General features: G+C 50.8%; 1 protein-coding gene across 1 annotated transcript in view; it reads right to left on the bottom strand.

Moving 5' to 3' along the window:
- Positions 1 to 14,887: 14,887 nt before the first annotated feature.
- Positions 14,888 to 17,700, bottom strand: part of Xpo6 (exportin 6) — a 108,911-nt gene continuing 106,098 nt past the window's right edge. Inside the window, exon 24 of the mRNA XM_057777800.1 lies at positions 14,888 to 15,807. Within this exon, the coding sequence (XP_057633783.1) occupies positions 15,706 to 15,807 (102 nt within the window). The 3' untranslated portion in view covers positions 14,888 to 15,705. The remainder of the gene's footprint in view (positions 15,808 to 17,700) is intronic.

Below are 17,700 nucleotides of genomic sequence, written 5' to 3'. Positions count from 1 at the left end.
CCAGTGGTCCCTCAGCTTGTTCCCTAATACCCTCATAGAGAGCCCCTCTGGCTGTTCCAGAAGTTTCTCTCAGTCCTTGAACTACACTAGGGTATCCATGAACAAGACAGAATGGATGCTAGGTCTGGTGGCTCCTGCCTGGCTTCCTGGTACATGGGGGACTAAGTCAGGTTGGACATTAGTTCAAGATAAGTCTGGGCTACGTAGTGAGATGCTGTCTCAAAATACACAACACAATAGAAGAGACAATAAAAAGACATCCCAGGGGTGCACATTTATAGGGCTTCAGTTCCTGGGGAAGACAGTAATAAAAAAAGGCAATGGCTAAGAATCCACAGTTGCAGATGTGACAGATATAGGGCAGAAAAGAAGAGAAGAGCGATAGAGGGCGTGTGGGGCCTCACTGACAGGGGACAGTAAACCTGGGCTAAGCCAACAGATGTTCCCACTGCAGGCAAACAGCTCTGGGTGGCAATCCTGCCTCCATACATCTGACTGTACATCTGGACTGCTTCCTGGACCCCCTCCCTCCCTGCCTGCCTGCCTTGGTTTCTCATCTGTAATGGGTATGGGGAAGCAGACAGTGGTGTGTGCTGATTTTCATTGCCTCCCCATCCCATCAGTCTCAACTCTCCAGGGGTTCACGCTATCTATCTTGCAAATGAGGAAAGGGAGGCTGGTCCGTGGCCCCATCCACCACCTGCACAAAGGCCTTGGCAGAAGGGAGCGTGGAGCACATACAGGGACATGACAGGGCAGAGGCTTTGATCCAGCGACTGCGCTGGAGCAGGTGTATGACGTGCCTGGGAGAGCGGGCAGGGTGAGCCGATGCAGGTGGTGCTCTGGAAGATGTGACTCGAGGCTCACATTCTGGTTCGTGCCGCAGCCTGAAGCCAGCTCTGCGTGATGAGAGGAAACCCCGAACTCAGAACTCAACCACATTGAGAAAAGAATCTGGAGTCCACAGTGCACACACTCCCTCTGGACAGCAGCAGCAGCAGCGAGCCCAGCACCCAGAAAACATCAGAATCCATCCGGTTTGTGACAAACATTGAAACCTGTAATGATGTCTCTTTTATATTTTAATAAATAAAACTTGCCTGATCAGAGAGTAAAACAGCTCCACTGGTCAGCCTTACAGACCAGGCGGTGGTGACACACACCTTTAATCCCAGTAGCCACACTAGTCGCCATAGAAACCAGGTGGTAGTGGTGCATGCCTTTAATCCCAGCCCTAAAGAGGAATATAAGACAGGAAGAGACAGCGCTCATACAGTCTCATTCTGAGATTCCTGGAGGCAGGTTCGCCATTTCAAACTGAGGTAGAGGTAAAAGCCAGTGTCTGGCTGTTTGGCTTTCCTGACCTTCAGGTTGAACCCCAATATCTGTCTCTGGGTTTTTATTAATCGTGCTACGGGCACCAACTCTGTGTAAGGCACATCAGCCAAATGACTATATCTGAAGCTTTATGGGATGCTCGAGTCCCAAGTACACTCAGATTTCAACTGGGGAGACTGAGGCTCAAGAAGGAGCAGAGCAAGGGTCAGAGTTCAGGACCACCTTGGGTTCCACAGCCAACCTCTATTGTCTTCAGATGAGATAAGCATACAGGTGAAAAACATCACCTCTTAAAATGAGCCTGGGGGTGGCTGGCTCGCCTTCCCATTTTCTCAGTCCTTCTCAGTCCTGGCTGGTTTGTTTTACCCTAGTCATTAGGAGGGACATCTAGGACCACTGGCAAGAAAGACAGTTTGCAGTTCTGGGACAGCCCTTTCTGGGTTAGTTTCAAATCATTTTCCCCAGCAAGGTGCTTGTTTGCTTCCCTCTTCTGCCCCCTACTGGTCAAAAGCAGAACTGCCAGACTTGCTGACCCAAACTGAGTCAAGTCCCCTCAGCACTTCCAAAAGACTAAAAACTATCAGGAGTGGGATCTAGAGTTGGTCAAGTGAGGAAGATGAGAGACCTCCATCATGGTAGTAGCATCTACATGTTACATGCCACGGACACTACAGAAAGCATATTTGAAAGCAAAAATGTGCAAAGGAGAGACTGTGTGTGTAGCAACAAATTTAAATGTTCATTTCCTCCCAGTGACCTTTTGATTTCCAAGTAATCAACCTGAACTTTGTACTAACAGCACTTCAATTGCATATGCACTGTTATTATTACATTTATTTATCATGTGTGTGGGCGAGCATGTGCCACCGTGTGCCTGTAGAGCTCAGAGGACAACTTTTGATGGAAGGTTCCCACCTTCAACTATGTGAGTCCCAGCGGCTGTGTACGGCAGTGGCTTCTGTATTTCCATTTCAGAGAGAAGACTGACAGGGGGGAGAGCTCTGGTCAACAGCAGAACCAGGCTTCGGCCCTGCACGTACCACTCCTGTCTCAGCAGCTTAGGAAGCCTTGATGTGGTACCCATCTGTGTTCACTATTTTTCTGGTTGTCACTTCAAAGGCAACTAAAGGTTTTTACACTTATCGCTGTGGTGAAGTCATGGCGGCAGGAGCGTGAGGCAGCTGGTCATGCTACACCCACAGTGGTGATGGGTGGGAGGCACAGCTGGCTTGTTCTTGTGCCCACACAACTAGCTCTCTCCTTTTCATTCAGTCTGGAACCCCAGGCCACAGGGTACTTCCTACAGCTCCTGGGGGGGGGGGCAGCCCTTTCCAGTTAACCCCACCTAGATACTCCCTCGTGGACATGCTCAGAGGTTCATCTCCCAGGTGGTCCCAGATCCTGTCAGGTTGACCAGCCATACTAACCACAGAATCTTCTGGAACCTCCCCAGGAGCTGGATGCACAGTCAACCTCATTCTGTGTGCTGGGACTCTCTGACCAGAAAAGAAGAGCCATGAATTTAGAAGAGGACTTCATTAAAACAAGAGAAGCCCTGAAACATGGGGGCCGTGTTAGGGGATCCACACCGAACGCTCAGCACACAGTAGGACAGTCAAATCAAGGGATGAGGCTGAGGCAAGGGAGAGGACTCGGAGAAGTTGGCTTGATAAAAGAAGAACTCTTGTTCAAAGTCCATCTCACAGTCAAGCTGATGTAGGTGTGGCTTATCCAAGAGGGTAAGTGTGGGCGCCTCCTGGAGGCAATTCTTTAGGAAAGCATTTCACTGAGGTGGTGGCTTCCAGTTTCAGAGGTTCAGTCCATTATCATCATGGTGGAGAACATGGTGGGTAGTAGCATGGCGGCATGCAGGCACACGCGGTGCAGAAGGTGCTGAGACTTCTCACAGCTTGACTCACAGGCAACAGAAACTGGTATGTCTTACTGGGTGTGGCTTGGGCATGTATAAGACCTCAAAGTTGGCCTCCACTCCAACACACTTCCTCCAACAAGGCCACGCCTCCTAACAGTGCCACTCCCCTTGTGGGCCATTTTCTTTCAAACCACCACACAGCCCCACCTGCCACTGGTCTTGTCTATGTAGACAGCATCACACAGCAGGTGTGCTTGCAAAACTAGACCGTGAGAGCAGGCAGAAACTGCCTGGGGCTGAGGCTCAGACTGAAGACTGCTTGCCCAGCAAGCATGCATGAAACAAGGCGGTACATGCCTGTAACCCCCTCACGAAGGAGGTAGACCAGTGGTTGGTTCTCAGCCTTCCTAGTGCTGTAACCCTTTAATACAGTTCCTCATGCTGTGGTGACCCCAACCATAAAATTATTTTCATTGCGGCCGGGCGGTGGTGGCGCACGCCTTTAATCCCAGCACTTGGGAGGCAGAGGCAGGCGGATCTCTGTGAGTTCGAGACCAGCCTGGTCTACAAGAGCTAGTTCCAGGACAGGCTCCAAAACCACAGAGAAACCCTGTCTCGAAAAACAAAAAACAAAAAAAAAATTATTTTCATTGCTACTTCATCACTGTAAGTCTGCTGCTGTTACAAATCGTAGCATAAATTTTGGGGGGATAACGGTTTGCCAAAGGGATTGTGACCCACAGGTTGAGAAGTGTGAAGAGAGAGACAAGAGGATCAGAAGTTGAAGTAAGTTCAAGCCAGCCTGGGCTGGGCCGTAGGAGAATTTGTCAAAAACAAAAACCAGTGAGCAAGAGAGAAAAGTGGTTCAGCTAACTGACTCCCATGAGAAAAACACTCACTCTTCCGTTCACGAGCAATTTCTACCTGGTTCCATGACCACCCCAACCCCTCCACAGTAGGGACCAAGCCTCAATGTGAGTTTTAAACCCATGGAGGATAGTGTCGCCGACTCAGCTCTTAACCAGTGTGGCACTGTCCTCTTTGCCACTGAACTGTCTACATTCACTGTGGAAGGTCCACTTGCTCGGCTGTGGGCCATGCTCAGACACCCAGGCTATCTGCTTACTCTAGGAAGACCTGATTAGCTATGAGGTCTCACCCAGTCATTCAGGAAGTCCTGGTCAATAAACCCCAAGGGTTGACAGAATAAACAAGTGTGCTTTTGGGAGCCTGGAGGACACTTCCCACAGTTTTTTGGGCACAAAGGATGATGGAGGCCCCTGTCCTGGTTATGGGGGCACCTGTGTCCTGATCATTTTCCTCAGTGTCCAGCCCTGAGCCCCCTTACCACTCCCCAGACTTGGCATGTTCTTCTCCAGTGGCTTCAGGCATCAGATGGGCAGGGGCCAGAAAAATGGGAAGGAGATGAACAGGAGAGGCCTCTCCCCAGCAGAACCCCAGCATATCCATATTTGTCTGTGTTCTCTTGCTGTAACAAACACCAGAGACAGATAATTTGTAAAGTAAAGAGGTTTATTTTGGCCAGGAGATAGTAGCACATGCCTTTAATTCAGGAGGCAGAGGCAGGCGGATCTCTGAGTTGGAGGCCAGCCTGGTCTACAGAATGAGTCCCAGGATAGCCAGTGCTACACAGAGAAACCCTGTCTTGAAAAACAAAACCTTAAACAAAAACCAAAGGTTTATTTTGGCTCACAGCTCTGGAGGAGCTGGCATTTGCTTGGTGAGGGTCATGTGATAAGGAAGGGCAGGTGGGTGTGGAGAGAAGCTGGAGCGTTGGAGAGACCCGGGCTTTCTAGCCACCTGGGATTCCTGCTCCATGCCCTGTGGGACCAGTTGGAGGCTCTGCTGCCGAGAGAGCACAGTTCTTGCAGAGGACCCAAGTTTGGCTTCCAGCACCCACATGAGGCAACTCATAGACCTGTCGCCTGGTCATCTTAGAGCAAGCAAGGTGAAGGGGTCTGCCTATACCAGCCCCAAAGGTCACACGCTCATTTCCAAAGGAACCACCATTCTAAAACCAGACCTATTAAGCAAGTCCCAGACTTCAAGAAACCTGCCACCCTTGAAATTCAGAAAACAGCCCACTCCCACCACACACCCTGAAGCTGGAGGTCTGAAAACCCAGCAGCCTGACTTACTCCCTACCCCGCAGTTTCTGGACCTGATGAAACCCAGCCCTCCCACCTCACTCTTGACTACAAAATAAGCCATGTCGGACCCTGCCGGGTGAATACCCTGGGGCACAGGGTCTGAGGACACCGACCTCTCAGACCAATAAAAGTCTGTTTTCACTGTTCTCAGGCTGAACTGAGTCTGTTCTTTCATTTTCCTCTCCTGATTTATGGTGGCACACGCCTTTAATCCCAGCACTTGGGAGGCAGAGACAGGCAGATCTCTGTGAGTTCGAGACCAGCCTGGTCTACAAGAGCTAGTTCCAGGACAGGCTCCAAAACCACAGAGAAACCCTGTCTCGAAAAACCAAAAAAAAAAAAAAAAAAAAAAAAACAATCTAAGGCAGCCCTGCACACGGGCTGGTCCTGCACATGAGCTGGCCTTGCACATAGGAAGGTCCTACACACAGACTGGCCCTGCACACAGGAAGGTCCTGCACATGGGCTGGCCCTGCACACAGGCTGGTCCTGACCTGTGTGGGAGAAAAGGGTTCTGGGCTGTGACCACTGGAGGCAGGAAAGATAGGGTATCTCAGAACTGAGGTCACCCCAGTCAGCAAAAATAAATGACACACTCCAGACCTGTCACACCTGATGGATAACTCTTGCTACTGGCCACATACCCCAAAACTCATGTTTAAAATCTACAGCTGTTGGGTAACTAATTTACTTGGTGTTTCCCACAAGTGACACTCACGTGGACTCTGTCTAGCAGCCCAGCCACTAAACCCAAAACCTAAATGCATCCCTGCGTGTAGTTGTGTCATTTAGTACTGGCTTAAGCCGGCTCGGTGACATTCTCTAGACACTGCTGATGTAGAAGCCGACCGCATCATGGACTGGGATGCTCCCCAGCTCTCTGCCCTGCTTTCTCCAGACTCATTTCTAGCCTTTCATCCTCTGCTTCCATGAAGAGGTCTTGGTGTGATAAGATAGTTGCCTTGATTCCTGACATCACATTCCCCTCCCACACCTCATGAATGGTTGACAAGTTTCTCTTTCTCAGAATTCCCAGCACATGGTTCCCACAGTCTCTGGCAGGGAGAAAATGAGACATTCTGACTGTCTCCACCACCCCCCTTCCCCAGCCTGGTCTACAAGAGCTAGTTCCAGGACAGGCTCCAAAGCCACAGAGAAACCCTGTCTCAAAAAACCAAAAAAAAAAAAAAAAAAAAAAAAAAAAAAAATCTATTTGTGGCGGCTTGAATGAGAATGGCCCTCATAGGTTCATATATCTGAATGTTTGGTTCCCAGTTAGTGGGCCCTTTAGGAAGGACTAAGAGGTGTGACCTCACTGCAGCCCACCACGGGGCTTGCCAGGTCCAGCCGCACTCTCTGGGCCTGTGGGTCTGGGTAGAAGCTCCCATCCTTTCACCTGGGCTCAGTCGTGGGCTGCAGTCCTCTGGTGACTGAGCGGGTCCCCAGGGCCAGTGGTTCTCAGGTAGCTGTTGCTGGCTGGTACACAGGTGTCTCCGTTCTCCAGGGGAGCCCTCACCTTACTGAAGTAAGGTAGAGCCAGGGTTTGAGAAGACCAAGGTCCCTGCCAATTCCTGCAGGCCACTGGGGGGGAGCCAGGGTGAGTTCTCGGGACTAGAGGCAATTTCTGCACCAGGGCCTGAGATTCCATTCCCCCAATGCTTAATTGAGCCATGAAAGTTTGATGAAGGGAAAGAGTTTGTCAGCCCCAGAACAAGGCAGATCCATTAAGAGCAAATCCCTCAGCATAGGGCTGGCTAAACTGGAACATCAGGAGAGGCAATGGGAATTATAGAGCTATTTTGCCTGCTAAGCCCAGTCCCTGCGACAATGTTTGTTTCTGACGTGGGAGTGTCCCCATTCAGCTGGTTATCGGCTAAGAAGAAGGTCCCATCTAGCTGTGTGTCCCTCCAGGAAGACCACCTTCCTGTCCCTGTGACTTAAAGCCACAGCTGCTGACAGTCCAGCCAGGTCTACCACATGGCCTGGTGGGGCTGGGTCAGAGCATATGGGGCCACGTGACAGCTGGAGAGTGAACGCTCACCACATCCTACTGGCTGACTCCAGATACACTCTTCCATTCCTGGCCAAATCCCATGTTCTTGGAGCCCCCGGCCCCGGTGCTCCAGAGTCCCCTCAAACCACAGCTCCTTTCCCTAGGGTGTGTACCCTCACTGAGCCTACAATTTCACACATCCAGTTTCCTGCAGGAAATGGCCACAGCCACTGTTACCTACTGCACTAATAATCCCTTCTCTATTGCTCTGGCACGCACAGTAACCACAGCACTGAAGACCTGGGATTGCTCCCCTCCCTGCCGCCTCCCGAGCCTGACCTCAGCTGAAACATCTGCTTCCCATAACGGTTCAGCCCGAGTCTGTTTTAATTCTCAAGTTTGGCTTGCTAATGGCTCATCCCAGGTCTTCATGCAAGTGCTCTACCAACCAAGCATCATCCCCAGCCCCGTGTGTCTCTTTGTAGGATGCCTGTCATTGGACTGGAGGAAAACCGCACGATCCAGGATGCCCTCCTCCCCAGATTCCTTTTCAACAACATCAACCACTGGTCCTGGGAAGGACACCTATCTGGGGGAGGGAGCTAGCATTCAATTCAACCCTACAAGAGTTTCCTATAGAAGAGTTCTTTTCGGATCTTAAATGTCTTCCAAACTCATTAAGACTTGGTCCCTACCTGTGGCACCAGGAGAGAGTGGTCATTAGATGCATGTCCTGGAGGTGACACTGGGACCATGGCCTCTTCCTGTCTATTTTTGTGCTTCCCAGACAGCATGAGGTAATCCACCACATGCTTCTGCCACAAGAGTCTATGCTGCCACAGACCAAGGCAATAGGACTAGGTGACCAGGGTTTGAAAATTGAAACCACGAGCCAAAACGAACCTGTCCTCCTGTGGATTGTTTCAGGTCTATGAACACGCTCTCCCCTGACAAGTGGTATTCCAGGAGCTGCCAGGAGCTGGAAAGGCAGGCAGAGAAAAATGGAGAGAGGAGGCAGTGGTGTGGGAAGCAGGTGAAGCCCCGAGTGGCTGTGTATAGCAACACAGGAGCATAGCCACAGCAAGGACCCCAGTGCCTCATAGGAATGGGAAGGCCTTCCCCATGCAGGAATGGACTGCTGCCAGTGTGTGCAGAAAGTACCCACCTCCGTGTCTGTACAGGCACTCACCCCCCACCCCCCACCCCCTCCAGGATTCTGCAACTCAAGACTGCCCCACCTCGGAGAATCCCTATGAAGATCAGTTAAGCTCCCACTGAGCTTCCAGGCAGCCGCTGGTACGTCTCCATTCAAGCGCACGACCGCCTGATCCCAGCTTCTCTATGCAAGTGTCTGTCATCTCTTCATTGCCCCAGTCAGGTTAAGTCCAAAGCTGTGCAAGCTAAGACACAGGAGCTGTTTGCCTACCCAAGCTGAGACCCTGAGGAAGAGGATGAGCATGGAGTTGAGCTGCTGGTGGCCAGGAAAGGCCCCGCAGCAAGAAAGGGACAGTAAACCTCAAAGCCCAAGTGGAAGAGCACCGGTGTGGGGGCTGCCAGGGGAGCAGGAGAGGCATGGAGGTTGCATTCTAGCTTGCCCTGGTGAGGGAGCAGCTACAGCTCTTCTGAAATCCTTTTGTTTTGGATATGTATGGGTGTCTTGCCTGCATGTTTGTCTGTATCACATGTGTGCTTAGTGCTTATGGAGGCCAGAAGAGGGAGTCAGGTTTCCTGAACTGGAGTCACAGATAGCTGTGATCCACCATACTGGTGCTGGGACTCAAACCTGGGTCCTCTGGAAGAGCAGCCAGTGTTCTTAACTGCTAAGCCAACTCTCCAGCCCTTCTGAAGTCATATGCACAAGGACCAATTCACAGGTTCTATTACATGCCCTCCTGCATGCTCCTGATTTGAGTATTTGGTACAGCACTATGGTATTTCTGAAAACGTAGAAGGTGGAGCAGAGCTGGAGGAAGCAAGTCACCAGCGGAGGTCTTTGGGAGTACATGATCCCTGCCCACCTCCGTTCTTGCTTCCGGTTAGTAGAGATGAACACTACGTTCCCGTTGCCATCACATTCTCAAGTCATAAAGGACTGGGTCCTCTGAAACAGCCTTGGGTTGTTCACATCAGAAATGACAGAAAGGTAGTTGTCACAGAAGGAGAATCTAACATCTTGTTTGCAACAAGGCTGGATGACCAACCTCCTGATAAGCCCAGTGTCCTCAGAGGCTGGTGAGATGCACCTCCACTTCAAGCCTTCTCTTATAGCATGGAGATGGTGTGTGTGTATGTGTGTGTGCGTGTGCGCGTGTGTGCTCTGGACACCAGCATGCTGCACTATCAACAGTCACGTGCTCCTGCCCCGTCTCCTGCAAAGGACGACATGATGAGAGGATAAATGGCTGTTCTGCTGACCTCCCCAGGTGGGAACCGCCAGTCCATAGCTGTGCTTTATTTTATTGTCTCTGTGATGCTGGAGGTCAAACCCAGGGCCAAGTACATACCCGACCACTGATCCGCACCCTCAACTCCACGTCTCCGCATGTTCAGGCGAGGCTGCTTCCAGTTTACATTCTAGTGCTATTACTCACTAGGTGCTCAATGTTGCTCCCTTGCTGCTCCCCCTGACCCTGGGCCACTAAGGCCACCCAGCTGCCACATCCAGTCACCTCACAGCCATGGTGACCAGTCCTCCTCTGAATCCTAGCCATCAAGCCAGCCGCACTGACCGTGGGGCTGTGCACGCCTCTGATCTGTGGTTTCTGAGTTACTCCTCCCAGCAGGAAACTATCTTCTCCCAAGTGCCAAGGCTGGTGGATGTATGAAGGACTTAGGGGGAAGCAAGAGATAAGGCCAAGGGTCCAGCCTGGAGCGGGCTTCTCTTGATACCTCTCTCCAGACCAAGAATCTGCTAGGAATATAGCTCAGTTGGTAAAGCGCTTGCCTCACATACACAATATGCTGGGTTCAATCCCCAGCACTGAATAAACCAGTCATGTTGGTGCGCACCTGTAATCCCAGCACTTGGAAGTGGAGACTGGGAGGGTCATTAAATTCAAGGTCATCTTCAAATACAGAGTTTGAAGGCACTTTAGGATATATCAGACTTTAACTGGAAAAAGTAAAATACCAACACCACATTAAGACATCAAAAAAGGTCATGAGTCTCCTGAATCCCATGGTCACCGGCTGTGGCTTATACACCCTGGACTTGTAGCCAAACCATCAAGAGCTGACAGGACCATTTTATTGAGCAATGATGGCAGCCAGTAATTACAGCTTCCACCTCATCCAGAGGAACTGTCCTGATTCCACTTTACATTTAATAATTAGGCCTAAGTGACCCGCCTGAGGTCACCAAGATGGGACTGTGCTTCCACGGCTGGGTGAAGCATCATTTGGAATACCTTGGCTATCATTCCTACTTGGAATGGCTTTGAGACGAATTGGGGCGCTGGCTCCATTTCTCAGAGCTGACCTGGGAAACAACTGCGTCAACACTTGAACCCACATCTGCTGGAGGCTGACTTACAACCAGGCCGGTGTGTGTCCCCAAGCTCCCAAGTTCCCCAGTATCTCCAGAGCGGCCAGGAACTGGGAGAGAGAAGGCCGATACGGTCCCAGGAAGCCCTCCTGCTCCTTGTGCCAGCCAAACATGTGGCTGCCCATGGTATTTCAATGGCTTGTGCTGGGGAGGTGGCTTAGTGGTAGGGTACTTACTGTGGTCACTCCTCCCTGAGTCCAGGGGTCATGTGTTGTCCCTGCCCATACCTAGTTCTTGATCTAGTACTGGCCAGTCTCCAGAAATGGAGAGTGAGTGAGTGCTGACTTTATGACTTGTGCCATTGATTGAGGGAAGAAATGCAAGGTCAGATGCCCAGAGCTGATTACAAGAGAGAAGACCAACTCCACTACAGAAGAGGCCTAGGGACCCCGTACTTTACCAAGTCCCCGGGCCACTAGCAAATCACTCTCCAAGTCAGCAAAGAAGCAGCAGCAGCAACCTCGGAGCCCTACCATGCACTAGGAAGACAGAGGCTCCTTGGGCACACTGGCTCTATGACTTGGGAGAATATGGCCCAGTAAGAAAGAACGGGATGAAACCTGGTGTGGCCAAACTGGAGCCCAAAGGGGTTCCCCGCTTCCTGTTCTTCCTTCGGCCAGGCCAACCCCTGAAACTCCTGCAGCATTAGCAGGGCAGTTCTGCACAGCCATCAGGCAGTGGCACTCCAGCAGAGACAAGGAAAGGCAGAGCGTAAGGTACTAACCCAGCACAGCACAGGTGACGTCTACGAGGGACTAACTGGCAAGAGCAGATGAACATCTCGGGCCCCTCAGCTGGGAGGGTCCTGGCTTCTCCAGGCTGGGGAAACAGACCAGTTGAATGCTGGCACAGTACCGAGAATGAGAGTCCAAAATGACTCAAGCTTAGGTAGTGACTGCCTGCGTGGCCTGGGGCACATCACTCCCCTTCCCAAGCTTCTGCATCTTCTGTAAGCACTCTGTGCTCTGTAGGCAGGGACTCCTGGGAAGCCAGCATCTTCCAAGAAGCAGACCCCTGGGATGGTCTCTTGGGTAAGAGTGTGGAGCCTTTAGGGAACCCATAACAGAAGTCCCAGGGGACACAGATGCTGAGTGCATCTTGCCTCATAAGTTGAACCACTTCTGTCCTTCAGAAGACGGAAGCAAGGTCACCATGACTCGCAGAGTTCAGGAATCAACCCCATAAAGTGCACAAGGCTCCATCAGGGGAGACAGTGTGGGCAGGCAGCCTAGCAACCTAGGAACCCAAGTTCCAAGGATGACAACGGTATCCAGCTCCAGTCTCTGCCAGAGGACAGAAGTGCTGTAGACAGCAATGGGTTGGGACCAGAACAGAATGCTCAGTGGTGTGTGTCTTTGTGTCGAGGGCCGCCTGTAGCAGGAACGGTGGTACAAAACTGTAACCCCAGCACTCAAGAGGATGAGGCAGGAGGATCACTAAGTTCCAGTTCAAAGCCCTTGAGGCTCATTTCTGTTCCTCTTTATCTGCAAACACATATTTTCATACTGAATACAGGAGAAATAGAAACAAGGATTATTTTTAAAAAAAATCTAGCCAGGTGGTGGCGCATGCCTTTAACCCCAGCACTCGGGAGACAGAGGTAGGCGGATCTCTGTGTGTTCGAGGCAAGCCTGGTCTACAGGAGCTAATTCCAGTATAGGCTCCAAAGCTATAGAGAAACCCTGTCTCAAAAAACCGGGAAAAAAAAAAAAGGAAAATCTACCCATTTTCAAAATGCCTTCCCATATCATTTATATCACTGACTTTACGGCTCCCATTCTACCTGAGGGCCCACAGCTGATTCTCCAGCTAGCTTTCCCACAGGTCCATCAACAACCCTCTCCCCAATTCCAAGGGCACCAGCCAATTAATTAACAAGGCTTTTTAAAGGCAGTTCCAAGTACTGGAGGCAGGAAGAGAGGAAGAGCCCTCAAGTCAAGAGCTGCACTTGAGCGCCCTCCCCGAGGAGCCCAGAAAGGTGAGGCCGCTGCTCCAAGGACAACTCGTTATGCTGAGGATTAGTCAGAAGGCCCCTCTGCTGTTGCTTCCTGTGGGGAAAGCAGCATTTGGATGAGTCTGAACATTTTTCACCCACTCAAAAATTTGAGGCCCTTGCTCCAGACCAAGTACCATGAGGAGGGCTGAGAACACAGGCCAACCCCCACCTCCCCACCCCATCTCCCCTGCACCAATGACACAGTGGACAGGGTGAAGGAAGAGCACAAAGGAGGGGTCAGGGGAGCGGAGGAGGAGGTGAATGGGGAGGAGCAGACTCGGTGATCAGAACACATTCAACCAACATATTGAATGCAAGGCACACTACACTGCCCGCCACTGTCTGCCCCCACGCTCTAGCAGTGGAAAGGATGACACGGAGCCAGCTAGGGGTTTCCTCTCCCGTGACAAGAGACACCTTCTTGTGTCTTGCAGCACTGTCCTAGAATTACTACTGAGAAGCCTCAGTAGGGGATAACAAGACTCATTCATGACTCCACCAAAGCTTTCCGACTCCCTATATTATCCTACCAAGCTTTAGCCCATTTTTTAACCTAGAGATGCTGTCACCCCTCTGCCTCTCCAACCTCTCTATGAAGTCTGCTCTACTCTGGACCCACTTGGATGTTATCTATGATGACATGCCCTAGTCCTTGATATACCTGCTCCATCTTCATCCCTTCCCACCACCATACCTGCAGCAATCTGTTAGCTTTGAGGTCCTGGGGAACATTGCTTCTCTCTCTCTGACCTCTAGAGCCTTCTCAGGCAGCCTAGCACCCGGCTCACGGAGGCCTTTGGAAAGCAATGTGGTCATCTATCAGAGTTGTGTGAAAGTCCCAAGAGCCAGCTAGATGCTTTCTGCTCCTGAGAGGCAGAACTACCCACCCACCAAACTCATCAATGTAGGTTCTTGCAGGTTGGGGGGAAGAGGGGAGATGGAGGGGAATGGAAGAATTAGAGCACCAGCCTAGCTGCTCCTCTGCCTTCTCCTTCCCCTAGGCCAGCCTTCTATGACTCACATTGGAGTCCTATGCATTTCAGCTGCCCCACAGACATGTCATGATATAGACGACACCAGGTGTTCGGGTGTACAGACAATCCCAGGAGGAGCTGAGTCTCTGAAACCCACAAGTCTGATGTGCAGTGGCCCAGGAGCCGTCTATGTGGACACCTGCAACTCTACAGTCTACCTTCTGTCCTTTCCCTCAGGAGGAAGCAGGTCCCGGGATAGCAACTGTAGGCCTGGGATCTGTTCCAGAAATTCTGTGTTGGAATCTAACAGAAGGCAACAGACCAGGTACACGTCACACAGCTCTGGGAAACACCTAGGAAAAATAGCAGAGAGGAAAAACCTCAGTGTTTCAAAGCTTCTTGCACTTGGGCCACTTCCTTTAGGTCTCTGGGCCTGTGTAAGGCAAAACAGCATGGCATCAGGTATGCACAGCAGAGCTGCTCAGTGCATGGTGAGCGGGAAGCAGAAAGAAAATGGTTAAACTACCATCCTCTCCTCTTTCTTCTCACTACATCAGGGCACTCTGCCTAGGGCCTGGTACCACTATACTGTAGTGGTGGTGGTGGTGGGGTGTTGCCTCTGAGATAGTCCAGTGTGTTTTATAAATTTCCTGGGCATTTCTCACTTTACAATCAAGTTGACAACCATGATGAGGTGCCCCAAGCGCTATGGCTTATGTTACAGAGAAGCAGAGCCACAAGAAATAAAAAGCCATGGAGATGGCCTGTGAAGATGGCTTAGCAGGCCAAGACTGTCAGGCTGCAGTCTGATGACCTGAGTTCCAACCCCAGGATCCCCATAGGTGTAGGAGAGAATGACCCACAAAGTTGTCCTCTGACCTCTCTCCACACATGTACCATGGTACATGTGCATGTACACATGCAATCATACACACTGAGTATCTTTATTAAAAATTATAGTGATGGCAATCCCTGCAATGAAGCACCGCCTGCTGTGACAAGCACGTTTTGTAGAATGTTGATGAGGAACAATCATACTACCTTAGTGTGTAAAAAGTAATTAATAAAATAGCAGTTTATAAAACCACCAGTGCCCCAATTTCTCAGAAATTCAGACCTTATACTCACTTAGAAGTAAATCTCTTTTTACTTCTGGCCAGGATCAGGTAGCAAAACACACTTCTGGCAACTGGACCCTGGCCTTGAGGCTCAGGTGGAAAGATGCCCCGTAACTAGTGTTTATATAACAACAACTTAAGCATTTTATTTATCCATTAAGCTTCTTAGTATCACAATGGAATGATGAGAAAATGAACAAAAAACCGCGAGTCTTCGCGAATCTCTGACAAAGAGCAGAGACTTCAAGGCAATCGGAGGGCAGGAGGCTTGACATAAATAGTTCTGATGTCAAGTTTCTCCTGGGCTGGCTGGGCCAGGAGGGGTGGGGAGGTGGAATGGTGAGAAGGTGGCACTGTCGTAAGCGGTCCTTGGCGATTCTGACTCAGGATTGATATACACATGATCTGTATGGACCACGCTGCACGATCTCTGGGTGCCTCCTGGGCATCCGGCCATAAGACCCTCTGCCTGCTCCAAATGCCTGGAAACTCTACCAGTGCCAAATGGACCCCAAAGCCTGCTGTGTTGGTGGCAGCAGAAGAGGGCAAAGGCAGGCCACTTGCTCAGGGCATGATCATCCATAGAGTGACCAAGGCTTGTCACAGACGTCTGTGGCACAGGTGCAGGTGGTGTAGGTGGCGGTGGCAGCAGGCACGTCCCTGGGGCAGTGAGCAGCCAGGAAGGCAAGCAGGTGTTCCTAGAGCTTCACAGTGCCAGGGGGCAGGCTGTCGTTGCAGAGTCGGTAGTAACGGAGGTCATTTACCAGTCTGTGTACATTCTGGGTGAACGAGGGCAGGTCCTGAAAGGCAGGGCAGAGCTGAAGCCTGGCTCTTGAAGGTCCACCAGACTCCTAACTACCCACCCACCAAACTTAGCTGCCCCACACCTGTGCTTTTGGTTCTATGCAAACATTTAATAAGATTCCAAGTTCCAGGCAAGGTATACAGTTGGGTGGGGGAAACATGCAAAAATTCTTCTTCAGGGCTCCACAGCAATGTGGGCCTGATGGTTGGACCCGGGTTGTGGTGTGGGGGGGCACGGGACGTGTGTTACAGCACCAGCCTGGCTGCTCCTCTGCCCTCTCCTTCCCCTAGGCCAGCCTTTGATGACCCATATCATAGAGTCCTTCCTGCATGGCCAAAGACACTGCCTGTCTTGCCTTAGCTGGTCTGGTCAGCACTTCTGTGGCTGACCCTCAGATCAATCATACTGCCTGTTCTCAAACAAACACCCAGTTCAGATACTATTCCACATCTCCACTACTTCCAAGTTCAATAACTACCCATTACTAGGCCTTCTAAGCCTAGGCCATCTACAAAAATGAAGCTAATAGTTGCACTTCAAAAGGTGCCTGGAAGAGCAGGAAGTGCCAGGAACAGCATGGCTTATAAAACAAAACAAAACAAAAAACGGCACAGCCTGTCTTCAACAAACAAAAGCCTGCATGGAAGCAGGGAACGGTGCTTGGCAGCGTGGTGAATGAACAGATGACCACATGGAAAGTGTGATTAGTTTCATCCTGAAGAACAGCACAGGGCCTGGTAGTGTTCACCTTTAATCCCAGTCCTCAGGAGGCAGAGGCAGGAGGGTCTCTATGAGTTTGAGGCCATCCTGACCTATGCAGTAAGTTTCAGGCCAAAGAAAGACCCTGTGCAGGGGGGGTAGGGGTGGGGGATCACAAAGTCCAGCAAAGGCTACACTGCTACCTCACTTCAGAATACCCAAACCAAACCAAGTCAAAAATCGACCAAGCAGCATCTCTTCAATCAGCAGCTCCCAAACAGAACACCTTGGTGGAACCTATCATCCATTTTCAGTATGCATCCCAGGAGTCTGCTGACTAACTAGATTTGGAACCCACTGCATTAGCCAATACTGATGGCACTACAGAGCAACCATGAGATGCTAAGAGCTGGTCTATAGAAAAAACATTCAAGTGGTTGAAAGAGAGAAAAAGTCAGATCCCCCCAAGAAAGGACAATTCTAAGACACAAAAAAGGAGGTGAGTCTAAGAAAGCTTCCCTAAGGCACATGACAAATGAGGGGACACAATGGCCATAAACTTGAGCCCAGTATGGCTGTTCCAGCACAGAAGTAAAGAGCACCCAGACAGAGAGAAGTTCTCACTTCTCCACCCAAGGGGACAGGAGGAGCAGTGCTTCTTCCAAAGAAGAAAAAGGTTTCCCTAAAGAACTTTCTTTTGCAAATTCCAAAGATGGCCTACCACGCAAAGATCAGGGAGGGCTACAGCTACCTGACGCAGAGAGAGGACAGTACAGAGCTTGATAGCAGAAATCAGCGCCCCAGCTGCCCCATCTCTCCCCAGTGACTTCCCCTGAGGTCTCATTAGCACAGAGGGTGAGCACTCCTTCGATGAGTCTGAGCTGTGCTAGTGCTGTGTTGTGGAGAGTGACAGGAAAAATCCAGGTAGCCAAGCAACAGGGCCATCTCTGGAGACCCAAAGCTGTATCAACCTTTTTAGTCTGCCTGAAAGTCAGGGCAGAGAGGCAGTATGTTGTCTTCTAGACCACTAAGTATGTGAGCCCTGTGGCAGGCAGATGTGTGTTGAGGGAGTGAGGGATGTGGACAAAGAAGTTAAGATGTGTGGCTTGCTGAGGCCAGGTCCTGTAGCCTCAATGGCGAAGACAAAGAACACGTGAGCTACACAAGCCAAGTTCAGAGAAGAGAGTAC

The sequence above is a fragment of the Chionomys nivalis genome, chromosome 8 (genome assembly GCF_950005125.1).
Source record: "Chionomys nivalis chromosome 8, mChiNiv1.1, whole genome shotgun sequence".
Lineage (NCBI taxonomy): Eukaryota > Metazoa > Chordata > Mammalia > Rodentia > Cricetidae > Chionomys > Chionomys nivalis.
The sequence above is the reverse complement of the archived record's forward strand: the minus strand, read 5'-3'. Positions and strand labels throughout refer to the sequence as shown.